At 41.8% G+C, this 15,185-nt stretch overlaps 1 protein-coding gene across 1 annotated transcript in view; it reads left to right on the top strand.

Annotated features, from left to right (window-relative positions):
* LOC115224516 (androglobin-like) overlaps positions 1-15,185 on the top strand; it is a 71,638-nt gene that overhangs the window by 10,397 nt on the left and 46,056 nt on the right. Inside the window, exons 5-13 of the mRNA XM_029795426.2 lie at positions 1,257-1,334; positions 3,360-3,581; positions 5,047-5,183; positions 5,693-5,782; positions 8,711-8,861; positions 10,864-10,966; positions 12,536-12,610; positions 13,836-13,948; positions 14,854-15,031. Of these exons, the coding sequence (XP_029651286.1) occupies positions 1,257-1,334; positions 3,360-3,581; positions 5,047-5,183; positions 5,693-5,782; positions 8,711-8,861; positions 10,864-10,966; positions 12,536-12,610; positions 13,836-13,948; positions 14,854-15,031 (1,147 nt within the window). The remainder of the gene's footprint in view (positions 1-1,256; positions 1,335-3,359; positions 3,582-5,046; positions 5,184-5,692; positions 5,783-8,710; positions 8,862-10,863; positions 10,967-12,535; positions 12,611-13,835; positions 13,949-14,853; positions 15,032-15,185) is intronic.

The raw sequence follows: 15,185 nt of genomic DNA, 5'->3' as shown, positions 1-15,185 counted from the left end.
AAACCTTAGTCACAATTTATGTTCCTAACACTAGCTTAATGATAACTAAGTTATTTTACTGAATTCTCTGTTATATTTAAAATAATTGAAAGAAACACAGAGCATCTCAAAATAAATATGGTAACGAAAGGGTTAAGGCAGCGAGCTGGTGGAATCATTAGCATGATGGGCAAAATTTTAGACATCGTTTTAGGCATCATTTTTATGAAACTTGAAAAATGATCAAATTAGACATTAGTGTGGGGAAAAATTGACTTGGAATCCAACAGAGAAAAAAAATATTGATTGTTAAACACCAAAAATTATTTAGATAGGTGCAGGAGTGGCTGTGTGGTAAGTAGCCTGCTTACCAACCACATGGTTCCGGGTTCAGTCCCACTGTGTGGCACCTTGGACAAGTGTCTTCTGCTATAGCCTCGGACCGACCAAAGCCTTGTGAGTGGATTTGGTAGACGGAAACTGAAAGAAGCCCGTCGTGTATATGTATATATATATATATATATGTGCGTGTATGTTTTTGTGTCTGTGTTTGTCCCCCTAGCATTGCTTGACAACCGATGCTGGTGTGTTTATGTCCCAGTCACTTAGCGGTTTGGCAAAAGCGACTGATAGAATAAGTACTGGGCTTACAAAGAATAAGTCCCGGGGTCGAGTTGCTTGACTAAAGGTGGTGCTCCAGCATGGCCGCAGTCAAATGACTGAAACAAGTAAAAGAGTAGATATTTTATTTGTAACCTCAATAGTAGCAAGGAGGAGAATATTACAAAAATCACAAATATAAAACATGATTAGCGCTAAGAGTACCATACGAGTGAGATCATTGCCAGAGCTGGCCTTTGTGCCGATCGCACAAACACACCATTTGACCATGATCGTTACCTGTGTCGCCTTACTAGCACTTCTGCTGGTGGCACATAAAAAAGCATTTGAACGAGGTCGTTGCCAGTGCTGCTGGACTGGCTCCTGTGCCAGTGGCACGTAAAAGCACCCACTACACTCTCGGAGTGGTTGGATTTAGGAAGGGCATCCAGCTGTAGAAACTCTGCCAGATCAGATTGGAGTCTGGTTCGCCAGACCTCAGTCAAATCATCCAACCCATGCTAGCATGGAAAGTGGATGTTAAACGACGATGATGATGATTATAAGATGTTTTCACAAAAGAAAACAATAATGGTAAACCCATCTTTTTCTCCATTTTTCGTTGATTGTTTGTACTTTTTTTTTCTTTTCTTTTCTCATTATTTGTTTCTTCGTAGATACCTGTGATTGTTGAAAATAACTCGTTAAACACGTTTGATCTGGTCACAAACAATGAACATCTTCATGAAAGTGAGGTAATCTATCTGCTTGTTTGTCTACCTGCCTGTCTGTTTCTCTCTGTCTGTTTGTCTCTTATGTGTCTATAGTTTGCACTGAGTACACCATATGGAATTTCTACCAACACCTACATATTAAACAGTGCCATTTACCTGAAGGGATTAGCGCTCCTGCCCGTTTAATTATTAGCCAACACTTTGGTCTTTGTTAAGTTACATTTGAGACCCTTTGATTCCAGATTTTGCTTCCATGCTTGGGATTTCATTTCTAATTCTACTACTATTTCACTTATAAAAACAAGGGCATCAGCATAGATGGGTCTTAAATCCTTCTGTTACGGCCTGGAGGACTATGATAAACAGAAGGGCACCAATACCCAAACCCTGGTGAATTCCTACCTGCACATAAATTTATTGCTGTATTCACCGTTCACTCTTACCTTACTAACAGCATCCTGTACGTGGCTTGAATGGCTCTCACTAGCCAGTCACCGTCTTCAGCAATTGCCTGATGAGGAAGCAAAGCTCTCTGTAAAAAGCTTTCTCCAAGTTTATGAATGCCAAGTACAGAGGTTTGCATGCTCAGAGCTGCTGAAGCATAGAATAAGCTGTTGGGATACTACATCCTTCAAAATCTCCATGCATCCTGAAATTTGCCAACAGTACACCTGACACCAGCCCCCGCCCCACCTCCAGAACACTTATACCTATTTCTTTATTACCCACAAGGGGCTAAACACAGAGGGGACAAACAAGGATAGACATAGGTATTAAGTCGATTACATCGACCCCAGTGCGTAACTGGTACTTAATTTATCGACCCCAAAAGGATGAAAGGCAAAGTCGACCTTGGCAGAATTTGAACTCAGAACGTAATGGCAGACGAAATACTGCTAAGCATTTCGCCCGGCGTGCTAACGTTTCTGCCAGCTCGCCGCTTTTACCCTTATACCTTTTGGTCCTCATGTCTTCTTTTCTGCTTCTCCTATTTCTAAATAGGAACTTCTCTTCTAGCCACCTGTTAGAATTCTTTTCTCCTCTGTTCTTTTGAACCTTACAAGCCTGCCTCTTCGCTTTCATGGCTCAGTCTACTTTCTTGCTCTGCCACAATATCAACTTTGGTCTGACTGGAATTCAGCACAAACCACCGATTTGCTCCGTAAAAATTCTCCTCTAAGAACATCTAATTATCCTCTCTGTTATACGTCTTGTATCTCTCCCTCCTTTTTTTGTGCACACACACACACACACAACAACAACAACACACATGTGTGCACCTACACATACATGCACACATACACACACATGCACAGACGCAAACACACGTGTAAAGATGCACATACTCATACACGTGCATCCACATGTGCGTACACACATGCACACACACAACAACACACATGTGTGCACATACACATACATGCATGAATACATATGCACACATACACACACGTGCACAAACGCAAACACACATGCAAAGATGTACATACACATGCACCCACATGTGCGTACACACACGCACATACACACATGCACACACACAACAACAACAACACACACATGCATGCACACATACACATGCATGCAGACATACATATAAACACAAACACACACGTGCACAGATGCACACACATATGCTAAGATGCACATACACATACACATGCACCCACATGTGCGTACACACAACAACAACACACATGCATGCGCACATACACATACATGCACACATACACATGCACACATACACATACATGCACACATACATATGCACACATATACACATGTGCACAAATGCACACACATATGCTAATATGCACATACACATGCACCTGCACGTGCGTACACACACACACACACACGCATGTCACACACACAACACACATGCATGTGCACATACACATGCATGCACACATGCATATGCACACATACACATGTGTGCACAGATGCACACATATGCTAAGATGCACATACGCATACACATGCACCCGCACGTGCGTACACACACACACACACACATTATAATAATGTGCGTCCTTTCCATTTTAGGTGATGCGGAATATAATAGGCCAGATCATTGCATTGTGGGAGTTCAGTTTCCTACCTGTGCCACACTTGTTTGCTGTTTCTGATCCCAACACACCCTTTATTAGCTACAGCCACAGCTGGAGACCCTGGGAACACCTGTATGCATTGTGCAAGTCAGGCAAAGGGCCACACATGCCCCAATACAATCCTCATGGCAAATACATCGTTCGTTTATATTTCATGGTAAGTTTATTTCTTTCACAACCCTGGGCAACCTTTTTCTTGCGTGTCTTGGCAGATATTGTTTATCATAATTTAAATCACACTCCAAAAAAATAACGAGATACAACCATCATATCACTGCTTTATTTAATCAAGATTATCCTCCTCCTCCCATCCTCCTCCTCCCCCCCTCCCCCTCCTTCCATCCCCCTCCTTCCATCCCCCTCCTTCCATCCTCCTCCTCCCATCCTCCTCCTCCCTTCCTCCTCCTCCCATCCTCCTCCTCCCTTCCTCCTCCCATCCTCCTCTCCCATCCTCCTCCCATCCTCCCCTCCCATCCTCCCTTCCCATCCTCCCCTCCCATCCTACTCTTCCATCCTCCTCCTCTCCTCCCATCCTCCCCTACCACCCTCCTCCCCTCCTCCTCCTTCCATCCATCTCCCATCCCATCCTCCTTCCATCCCCTCCTCCTCCTCCTCACCCCCCTCTAAGGGAGCTGGGTCCACCTAGGTAGTAACTCTTAGGTGACCTGCTGCTATTTAAATATCACCTTCAGTGGGGATTTAACTCCAAACATTTGGTTGAGCTTATTGTAGCATAATGAATAAGATTATGATGAAGGAGTGAGATACCTGCTGCCTTGTTGTACTCAAGAAGACCCCGTCCCCCATGGCAGAAGTGTTAAGGCCGCATCTCCTGGTGAAGAGGATTGACCTGTAAGACTGCTGTGCTGGGTCCACAAAAAAAGCACTCGTGCTGGTGCTACATAAACAGCACTTGTTCTGGTGTCGCGTAAAAGTGCTTGTGCCAGTGGTGCGCTAAAAGCACCCAGTACACACACTGTAAGTGGCTGGCATTTAGAAGGGTGTTGCATTATAGAAATCAAGCCGAATCAGACTGGAACCTAGTGCAGCTCTTCAGCTTCCCAGCACTAGTCATACCTATTTCTTTATTACCCACAAGGGGCCAAACATAGAGGGGACAAACAAGGACAGACAAACGGATTAAGTAGATTATATTGACCCCAGTGCGTAACTGGTACTTATTTAATCAACCCCGAAAGGATGAAAGGCAAAGTCGACCTCGGCGGAATTTGAACTCAGAACGTAGTGGCAGACGAAATACTGCTAAGCATTTCGCCCGGCGTGCTAACGTTTCTGCCAGCTCGCCGCCCTTAGCACTAGTCATACCGTCCAACTGATGCCAGCATGAAAAACAGATATTAAAGGATGCCGCCACTGCCGTCAATGATAAGGAGCACACTTTTTAAAGCATTACATATTTGGCTCCATCAAATTAAGCTGGATCTACTCAGTCTCCTGATCATATACTGAGGTTCACTTGTTAACAGTGGACCCATTTTAGATATTAGAAACGACCTTTTTAGGAACATATTAAGCTGCACCAAGATTTGATGCTAAATTACGAGTGTGACTTATCCATGAATAAAAGTAAATACAGTAATTATTATAATTATTTGTTTCAGGGCTGCTGGAGAAAGCTGATCGTTGATGACACTTTGCCGTTTGGCAAAGACAAGTTACTCCTACCTACAACAACACAACCACATGAATTATGGCCCATGTTACTTACAAAGGCACTGCTCAAAGTTGCCAGCCTAAAGTAAGATAGTATTTGTTTTTCCTTTTCTTTTGTAGTTTTAAATGTTATTTATATATATTTATTTATTTTTTAAAAATTGACTGTGTGGTTAAGAAGATTGCTTCCCAACTACATAGATTTGAGTTCAATCCCACTGCATGGCACCTAGGATCAACTTGTTATCGTGATCTGGAATACAATGTTTGAAATCATGGAAGAAAGTGTCATCTGAGTTGTTTTTAAACTTAGGGTGTGATGTTGTGCAAATAAAGCTTGGAGCAGATTCATGCCGATGGCACATAAAAGCACCCACTACACTCTCGGAGTGGTTGGCGTTAGGAAGGGCATCCAGCTGTAGAAACTCTGCCAGATCAGATTGGGGCCTGGTATAGACATCTGGTTTGCCAGTCCTCAGTCAAATCGTCCAACCCATGCTAGCATGGAAAGCGGACATTAAATGATGATGATGATGATGATGATGTTTAATCGCAACAATGTGTCAGTCTTTTCCTTTTCTCTCTCTTGAACAGCTACACTCTGAACTGTGGAAGCAATGAGATTGGGGAATTCAATGTTTTGCACACTCTGACCGGTTGGCTCCCTGAGGTAGTTCAAATCACGTGAGTTTGCCTTTGTGTTGCATTGTAATTTTCAATATCCTTTTCATGTCCAAAATTTGATAGTTTAACCCTTTAACATTTAAACCGGGCCCTACCCAGCCAAATTATTTCTACCTGTTTTTATGTTCAAACTGGCCAGATCCAGCCTCTCACACGTACCCTAAAAGTAATCACATCATCAAAGATCGCAAAGCTACGAGGTAATGTGTGACTAATTCAAAACAATGAATAAATAGGGTTTATGCTTGACAGGGGAACCCAAATGCTAAAGGGTTAATCGTGCATATTTTTTAATTATATGGTGTTGGCGGTAATGAGGATGAAGACAACGACAACAACAACGGCAGTGATAATGACAGTGAAGAGTGGTAACAGAGAGAATGACGACAGAAAAAGAACCAGGAGGGTTGAGAGAGAGAGTGAGAGAGAGAGAAAGAAAGAAAGAGAGAGAGAGAGGGGATGGAGTGAGAACATGATGGTAGAAGCTGAGTGATTAGGCGGCGAGCTGGCAGAAACATTAGCACGCCGGGCGAAATGCTCAACGGTATTTCGTCTGTCGTTACGTTGTGAGTTCAAATTCCGCCGAGGTTGACTTTGCCTTTCATCCTTTCGGGGTCGATAAATTAAGTACCAGTTCCGCACTGGGGTCGATGTAATCGACTTAATACCTATGTCTGTCCTTGTTTGTCCCCTCTATGTTTAGCCCCTTGTGGGTAATAAGGAAATAGAAATAGGTATTTCGTCTGCCGTTACATTCTGAGTTCAAATTCCACCGAGGTCGACTTTGCCTTTCATCCTTTCAAGGTCGATTAAATAAGTACCAGTTATGCACTGGGGTCGATATTATCCACTTAATCCGTTTGTCTGTCCTTGTTTGTTCTCTATGTGTTTAGCCCCTTGTGGGTAATAAAGAAATAGGTATTTCGTCTGCCGCTACTTTCCACCGAGTTCAACTTTGCCTTTCATCCTTTCAAGGTCGATTAAATAAGTACCAGTTATGCACTGGGGTCGATATTATCCACTTAATCCATTTGTCTGTCCTTGTTTGTTCTCTATGTGTTTAGCCCCTTGTGGGTAATAAAGAAATAGGTATTTCGTCTGCCGCTACTTTCCACCGAGTTCAACTTTGCCTTTCATCCTTTCAAGGTCGATTAAATAAGTACCAGTTATGCACTGGGGTCGATATTATCCACTTAATCCATTTGTCTGTCCTTGTTTGTTCTGTATGTGTTTAGCCCCTTGTGGGTAATAAAGAAATAGGTATTTCGTCTGCCGCTACTTTCCACCGAGGTCGACTTTGCCTTTCATCCTTTCAGGGTCGATTAAATAAGTACCAGTTACGCACTGGGGTCGATATTATCCACTTAATCCGTTTGTCTGTCCTTGTTTGTTCTCTCTGTGTTTAGCCCCTTGTGGGCAGTAAAGAGATAAGAAGCTGAGTGATTAGGGATATTTGAAGGGGATGAGGCATTTGAAAGTTTTAAGGGTGAGTGATGGGTTTTAAAAGTAAAGTGGAGAAAGACAAAATGTTGGTGAATAAATAGTAATAAGAGAATGATAAAGGCCAATACCAAGTGGCCCTGTGGTGGCGTAGTTAGTGGTGATGAAGTGGCGAGAGAGTATATAGAAGCAGGCATGGCTGTGTGGTAAGAAGTTTGTTTGCTAACCATAGGGTTTCAGGTTCAACTTCACTGTGTGACTCTTTGGCCAAGCATCTTCAGCCACAGCTTGTGGTTCTCAACCATTTTTTATTTATGGACTCCTCCTTTGATTACTGTTTCATTCTGGCAGACCCCTATAGCCATTTGCTGTTTAAAAACTAGTTTATGGATACCTCTTTCGAAATTCCTGGTTGAGAACCACTGCTTTAGACTGACCAAAGCCTTGTGAGTGGATTTGGTAGTCAGAAACTAAAAGAAACCCATTGTGTGTGTGTGTTGTTATGGTCTCTTTGCTTTGACATTGTGTGATTGTTGTAAACGAGTGCCACCTTCATACAAGCAGTGTCCTTCTTTTCCAATCTTCCGTGAAAATATGTGTGGTCACAGGGAAGCGTTACCTTACTTGGAAACAGGTGAGGGTTAGTAACTGGAAGAACATTCAGACATTCAGAGTCCAATGCGCCGAAGTTAATTCCATTTAGCCCATGTGAGCATTGAAAAGTGGACGTTAAACTGACGACAATGATCATGATATTGATGATGATGATGATGACCATGATAGTGGCAGTGGTGGCAATGATGACGATGTGGAGGCACAATGGCCCAGTGGTTAGGGCAGTGGACTCGCAGTCGTAAGAACGTGGCTTCGATTCCCAGACCGGGCATTGTGAGTATTTATTGTGCAAAAACACCTAAAGCTTCACAAGGCTCCGGCAGGGGTGGGGCTGATGTGAACCCCCGCTGTACTCTTTCACCACAACTTTCTCTCACTCATTCTTCCTACTTCTGCCACAAAGCAGAGGAACCATGGTGTACCCCACTATGGTGTGGTAAACTTTCAGACCCTAGTCTAGATTGCGAATCCTCTGTACTCCAGGATGGTTCAGCTCTCCACTCGTTAAAAAAACCACCTTTTATGGACTGAGGATAACAACGTAGCTTTCGCGCCCGTGCAACCGCCAGTCTATCGCGTGTGGTGGGTGGATCTTCAAGTTGCCACACGCACTCTTAGTAGCTTAGAGTAGGCTCGAATTAGAGATTATTCTTTGTGGCTAATGGCATGAGTCCTGATTGGAAGAAGAAGAAGAAGGGGGAGGAGGAGGAGGAGGAGAAGAAGAAGAAGAAGAAGATGATGATGGTGGTGGTGGTGGTGGTGGTGGTGGTGGTGACAGTGACAATGATGTATGGGGAGTTATACATAGGCCATCAAATCTGTAGTCCAAGAAAATTTCTTGCTGATGTTGTTGTTGTTGTTGTTTTATCGCAGCCACAAAAACACAGAGAAGACCTGGCAGTTGCTGACCAAAGTGCTGCCGGAATGGAAGCCAGAGGATGCGGTGACTGTAAAGGAAGAACCAGTTGTTGACGCAATCGCTATTGATGCTGTAGAGTCACTCATTGTTCAACCAAGCAAATCAGTGAGCTTTCCTTTCTTTCTTTCTTTCTTTCCTTCTTCTTCTTCTTCTTCTTCTTCTTCCTTCTTCTTCTTCTTCTTCTTCTTCTTCTTCCTTCTTCTTCTTCTTCCTTCTTCTTCCTCCTTCTCCTCCTCATCTTCCTCCTCATCTCCCCTCCTCCTCCTCTTCCTCCTCCTGTGCTTATATATATATATATATATCTCTTTTACTTTTTTACTTGTTTCAGTCATTTGACTGCGGCCATGCTGGAGCACCGCCTTTAGTCGAGCAAATCGACCCCAGGACTTATTCTTTGTAAGCCCAGTACTTATTCTATCGGTCTCTTTTGCTGAACCGCTAAGTGACGGGGCCGTAAACACACCAGCATCGGTTGCCAAGCAATGCTAGGGGGACAAACACAGACACACAAACACACACTTACATACATACATATATATATATATATATATATATATATATATATACATATATAGAAAGTAGTGTTTGTATGCAACATGCACAGGAGCCACAAACACTAAAGGTACATGGAGAATTAATTTTCTTGAATTCCCAAAAGGTATTAGATAGTTTGTTACCTATCAGCATAGGAGGGTGTTCTGAAGGTACAGTTGTTAGAATAAGAATGGGACAAAGAAAGTCGAAAGGGCTATTACCTGTGTTGATAACAAAAGGCCTCTCTCTCAGAGTGAAGGGCAGATTGTATGATGCCTGCATATGAACAACAATGGTCCATGGTAGTGAAACATGGACCTTGAGTGCATTGGACACGCAAGATCAAGAGAGGAATGAAGTTGGAAGGCTCCATTAGATGTGCAACATCGGTGTTCATTTGAAAATTACTATTTTTAAATCTCACAATGTGAGATATTCAGCAACAGTACTTTGTAGTAAAGATTGTTTGCCAACATAACATGGCCATCCTGGTTTAGGACTAATGTTGCTGTAATTTAGCCCCAGGAGACATCGTCTCCAGTTGGCTATACGACATGATCTGTGTCCCTTGTTCGAAAATATAAGGACACAGACTGTGTTGTATAGCCAACTGGAGATGATGTCTCCTGGGGCTAAATTACAGCAACATTAGTCCTAAACCAGGACTGCCATGTTATGCTGGCAAACAGTTTTTACTATCAGTGTTCATGTATGACAAAGCGCTAATGTATTATGAGAAAAAAATGGGCATAAGAGGCATCACATTGTAGTGTGCAAGAGAGAACCTGTAAGGTTATGTGATGCATATTGATGAGGGACACTGCATAAAAAAAAGTGCTGATCACATAAAATGGATGGAACTTGCACAAGAGGGAGACTCAGGAAGACATAGGATAAAGTAGTGGAGGCTGATCTCAAGATATTAAGCCTTATTGAGGAAATGAAAAAGGATTGAGATAATCAGTGATTCCTTGCTCTTGAGAAGATCTGTCCATCACAGAAAAAACTGATGTTGTAAAACCACCTCGGGTATGCTTGTACATGCAGGGCCCTACTTCTCCATCCTTTCAGCCTAATCAAGCATTAACACAGCACCCATCACCCCTCTATCTTGACTACTGCAATCACTCGAAAGCCGCATCAGCACATATCATTTTCCCTATTTCTTTGCATTTCCAGTCACCTCCCTCAACCCCTGGAACTGCTCCCTTCTCTCGTTCTCATTATCATCCCTACCTACACTTCTTCTCTGTGCCCCCAGTTATCTCCTCTCCTCTGCCATACTCCATCTTAACATGTCTCATATCTGCTATCATTCTCAACACTCAGCAGCCCCACGTTCTGTAGTCACCCTTATTTACTTCTACATCTCCCTCCCTCCCACTCCTATGCCTTGCTCATCATCCCCTACTTCCTGATCTATCATGTCTGAGTCATTTTTTTTCTCTCTCACCTTGCCCCACACACTCATATTTCCCCAAATATTTGAGAAGCAAATTTCTTAAGCACACCAGCCAAGCCATATCTGTTCCTTCGATTAACTTTTGTGTCATGCATATATTTTGCCTTTCAGAAGGAAAGTACTCCTAAAACTGAAAAGGTCGAAAAGTCCGAGAAGTCGGAAAGGGAGCATGGAGATAAACACGAACCAACAAGAACTGCGACTTCCAGGAGAGGTGAAAGAAATTTATTTGAAAATTTTAGCCCTAAATTTGATTTATCCTTTCGTTACTGTATTTATTTTGAGATGCTCTGTGTTTCTTTCCATTAATTTTAAATATAACAAAGAATTTAGTAAAATAATTTAGTCATCATTCAGCTAGTGTTAGGAACATAAATTGCGACTAAGGTTTGATGGAAGATTTTAATTCAAAACTTATGAAAACAAGACATTTGTACTCAGAGCCAGAGCCGGTTTCAGCCAGGTTGGTAACGAAAGGGTTGAAAATATCATGGTGACATTAACCCTTTTCTTACCATATTTCTGTTGAGATGTTCTGTGTTTCTTTCAATTAATTTTAAATATAACAAAGAATTTAGTAAAATAACTTAGTTATCATTCAGCTAGTGTTAGGAACATAAATTATGACTAAGGTTTGGTGGAAGATTTTAATTCAAAACTTATGAAAACAAGACATTTGTACTACAGAGCCAGATTCAGTTTCAGCCAGGTTGGTAACGAAAGGGTTGAAAGACAAAAATGTGTGTAGTGGTAATGTTAGATCTTTATGATAATTTTTGATTTAGATACAAACAAGGCCAGTAATTTCGACGAGAGATTGGGTTAGTTGATTGTATTGACTGCAGTTCTTGACCGGCACTTACTTTATTTAATTGACCGCAGGAGAATGAAAGCAAAATTAACCTCAGCAGGATTTGAGCTTAGAACATAAAGAACCTGAAAAATTAGTCCAAGACATTTTTTTTGACAACTCAACCTAGAAGCATTGTACTAATTCCAAACAACTTAAAACAAAATTTTGCCTTTCCCTCGGATAAAACTGGTGGCGTGGAGAGGGGAGGCGAGTATGCATGGGCGACTGCTGGTCTTCCATAAACAACCTTACCTGGACTTGTGCCTGGGAGAGTAACTTTCTAGGTGCGATCCCAGGGTCAGTCATGACCGAAGGGGGTCTCAGCTACCTCTTCACAATCCACCATGCTGCTTTCACAGGTTCTCATGATTCTTTGTCGTTATCCAATTCTATTGTTATGAATTTGAATTGGAAGCTGGAGTCATAATGAATCTTTTAGATGGACACCACTCCTATGGATGCATCACAGTTACTCTCTTAATAGAGCTTGGTGATCCTGACCTTTGACCTTCAAGGATTCCTTCACTCTGCCAATATGTTGTTAGAGCTGCAAGCTGGCAGAATCATTAGCACGTTAGGTGAAATGCTTAGCAGTATTTCATCTGCCGTTACGCTCTGAGTTCAAATTCCACCAAGGTTGACCTTTCCTTTCATCCTTTCGGTTTCAATTAAATAAGTACCAGTTACGCACTGGAGTCGATGTAATCGACTTAATCCTTTTTGTCTGTCCTTGTTTGTCCCCTCTATGTTTAGCCCCCTGTGGGCAATAAAGAAATAAATATGTTGTAAGGGTAAAATTAGTGAAGTTAATAGTCTTATAGTCTAATGAACATTCGGAAGCCTGGAAAATTTTAATTGTATTTAGCAAGTCATTTGAAACACTTTGATAAAGGTTTTCTCTTGTGGAATCTCGATTCCATTTTTGAACAGGCAGGGACAAAGATAAAGACAAAGACAAGGAAAAAGGCAAAGATAAAAGGGACGCCGTTGAGAGAGAACTTTCAAGTAGGTAACCCAAGCCAAATTTTTTTATTTCTGTATTTTACTCTTTTATACTCTTTTACACTTTTACTTGTTTCAGTCATTTGACTGTGGCCATGCTGGAGCACTGCCTTTAGTCGAGCAAATCGACCCCAGGACTTATTCTTTGTAAGCCTAGTACTTATTCTATCGGTCCCTTTTTTTGCCGAACCGCTAAGTTATGAGGGACATAAACACACCAACATTGGTTGTCAAGCAATGTTGCAGGGGACAAACACAGACACACAAACACACACACACACACATACATATATACAATGGGCTTCTTTCAGTTTCCATTTACCAAAACTTCACCAGACTTCACTGTCGGTTTTGGCAGGGATTTTATGGCTGGATGCCCTTCCTAAAGCCAGCCACCTTACAGAGTGGACTGACTGCTTTTTATGTGACACCATCATCATTGAGGTCTGTTCTGGTATGGTTTTTATGGCTGGATGCCCTTCCTAAGACAAATATATATATATATGTACGTATGTGTGCATGTTTGCATGTGTTTGAGTTATGTGTGGTGTATGTGGGAGATTAGAAGTAAGATACCTACCTTCTCTTTGACAACACAGACCTCTCCAGTGGTAACGCACCCTTCCACGTGGCCCGACTCAAACGCTAAAAATAGCAGCTGCTGTCCCTCACCTTATCGAAATGCTCACACATCCAGCACTGTCAGCTATCCCAATCGAAAAGGCCCGATCATCCCCTGCCTGTGCGCACATCACCTCTGCGCCGTTCCTCTTCTGATCAGCTCCCCAGCTGCTGACATCATCCCACATTATGGTCTCCTTCCCATGATAGCTGTAAGCAAGTGCCACATGATAGCTGTAAGCAAGTGCCACCACCATGCAAATGGTGTCCTTCGCTTTTAGTCTTTTGTGGAAGACATGTTCAGCCAAGGGAAAATACTGCTTTACTTGGAAACAGGTGAGAGTGGGTGACAGGAAGAGCATCCAGCCGTAAAAGATGGAAAAAAAGGTACCTCAAGAAATTTCGTCCAATTTCATGCAAGCATGAAAAAATGGACATTAAATGATAACGACGACAATGTTGATGACAATGACGGTGTCAATAATGACAAATCTACAAGGATGAAACTAACTACCACCAGGTATTTTAGTTTTGGCATTCTATAGCTTTTTTATATGAATAAACTCTAGAAGACGACCTATTCTTGGAATTTCCCATCATTTTCCAGGAGAAAGATTCAATCAGATTGATGTGAAAAATAATGAAAACAGCGGATTAATGATATTTGCTACGCATTGGACACCACCAGCACCTTTAAAAGCTTCTTCATTTGCGGAAATGGTAAGGTTACAAGCATTTTTTTCTTTATTGTTCTTTTTCTTTTCTTCTTTTTAAATATGACGTTTTTTTGTGTCATTTATATGTATATATTTGAATACTTACATATAAATAAAGTCTCTATTTTTCTGTCTGTCTATCTGTCTATATTTCTTTATTGCCCACAAGGGGCTAAATATAGAAAGGACAAACAAGGACAGACAAACGGATTAAGTCGTGTATATCGACCCCAGTGCGTAACTGGTACTTATTTAATCGACCCCGAAAGGATGAAAGGCAAAGTCGACCTCGGCGGAATTTGAACTCAGAATGTAACGGCAGATGAAATATGGCTACGCATTTCGCCCGGCGTGGTAACAATTCTGCCAGCTCGCCGCCTGTCTATCTGTCTATTTATCTGTCTGCCTGTCTGTCTGTTCGTCCATCTAAAACTGTAAAAAAAATGAAGCAAGCATCTCTTGCTAGCATACTTTTGAGTAGACTTTCGCAATCTGTTTGTCTGTCTGTCCAGTCACAATAATATATTATCTGATTTTAAAATTTCCCCCAGCTAAGCACTTTACATTTCTCTCTTTCTCTCTACCTCTTCAACAAACTTTTTAACCATGTCATTCCCCTCTTCATGTCTTTAACATTTCCTTCTTTCTCTTCACCGTTCTCTCCCTACCCTACAGCACATCATTAACACTTCTCTCTCCCTCTTTCCTCTCACCATCTTTTTCTGTCACTCATCACCCCCTCTCTCAACTAACCACGTGATGCATTTCGCCTTAGTGTATTATTAAACACTTCTCTTCTTTCTTTTCTACTCACATTTCTCCCCCACTCCCCCCTCTCTCTCTCTCTCATTTTTACTCCACCTCTCACTCACAAACTAGCAGATTATTATATAGATTCATCTTTTGTAGGCTACAGCAAGTGAAAAACTTCGCCAGATAGGATTGTCGTATTTCCATCCACATCCTGTCTGGATCTCACAGAGTCGTACGCAACCTCTGGAGCCACAGAGTCCCCCTCATGTAATTCCAAACTGGCAATTGATTCGTCCAAGAAAAAAGAAGAATATTCCCTTTGATGAGCCACAAAGTAAGAAATCAGAAATATTATTCTTTTATAATATATTTTTGTCTCCTATTATTACTATTACCTTTATTTTTCCTTTTTTTAACTCAGGTTTTGTTGGAACTCCTGGAGTTTTGCATGCATAGCCTACGGTACCATGCTATTTGTTTTTTTCAAC

This window comes from Octopus sinensis, linkage group LG25 (assembly GCF_006345805.1).
Source record: "Octopus sinensis linkage group LG25, ASM634580v1, whole genome shotgun sequence".
In the NCBI taxonomy this organism is placed as follows: Eukaryota; Metazoa; Mollusca; class Cephalopoda; order Octopoda; family Octopodidae; genus Octopus; species Octopus sinensis.
Note: the sequence above shows the minus strand (reverse complement) of the source record. Positions and strands in the feature narration are given on the sequence as shown.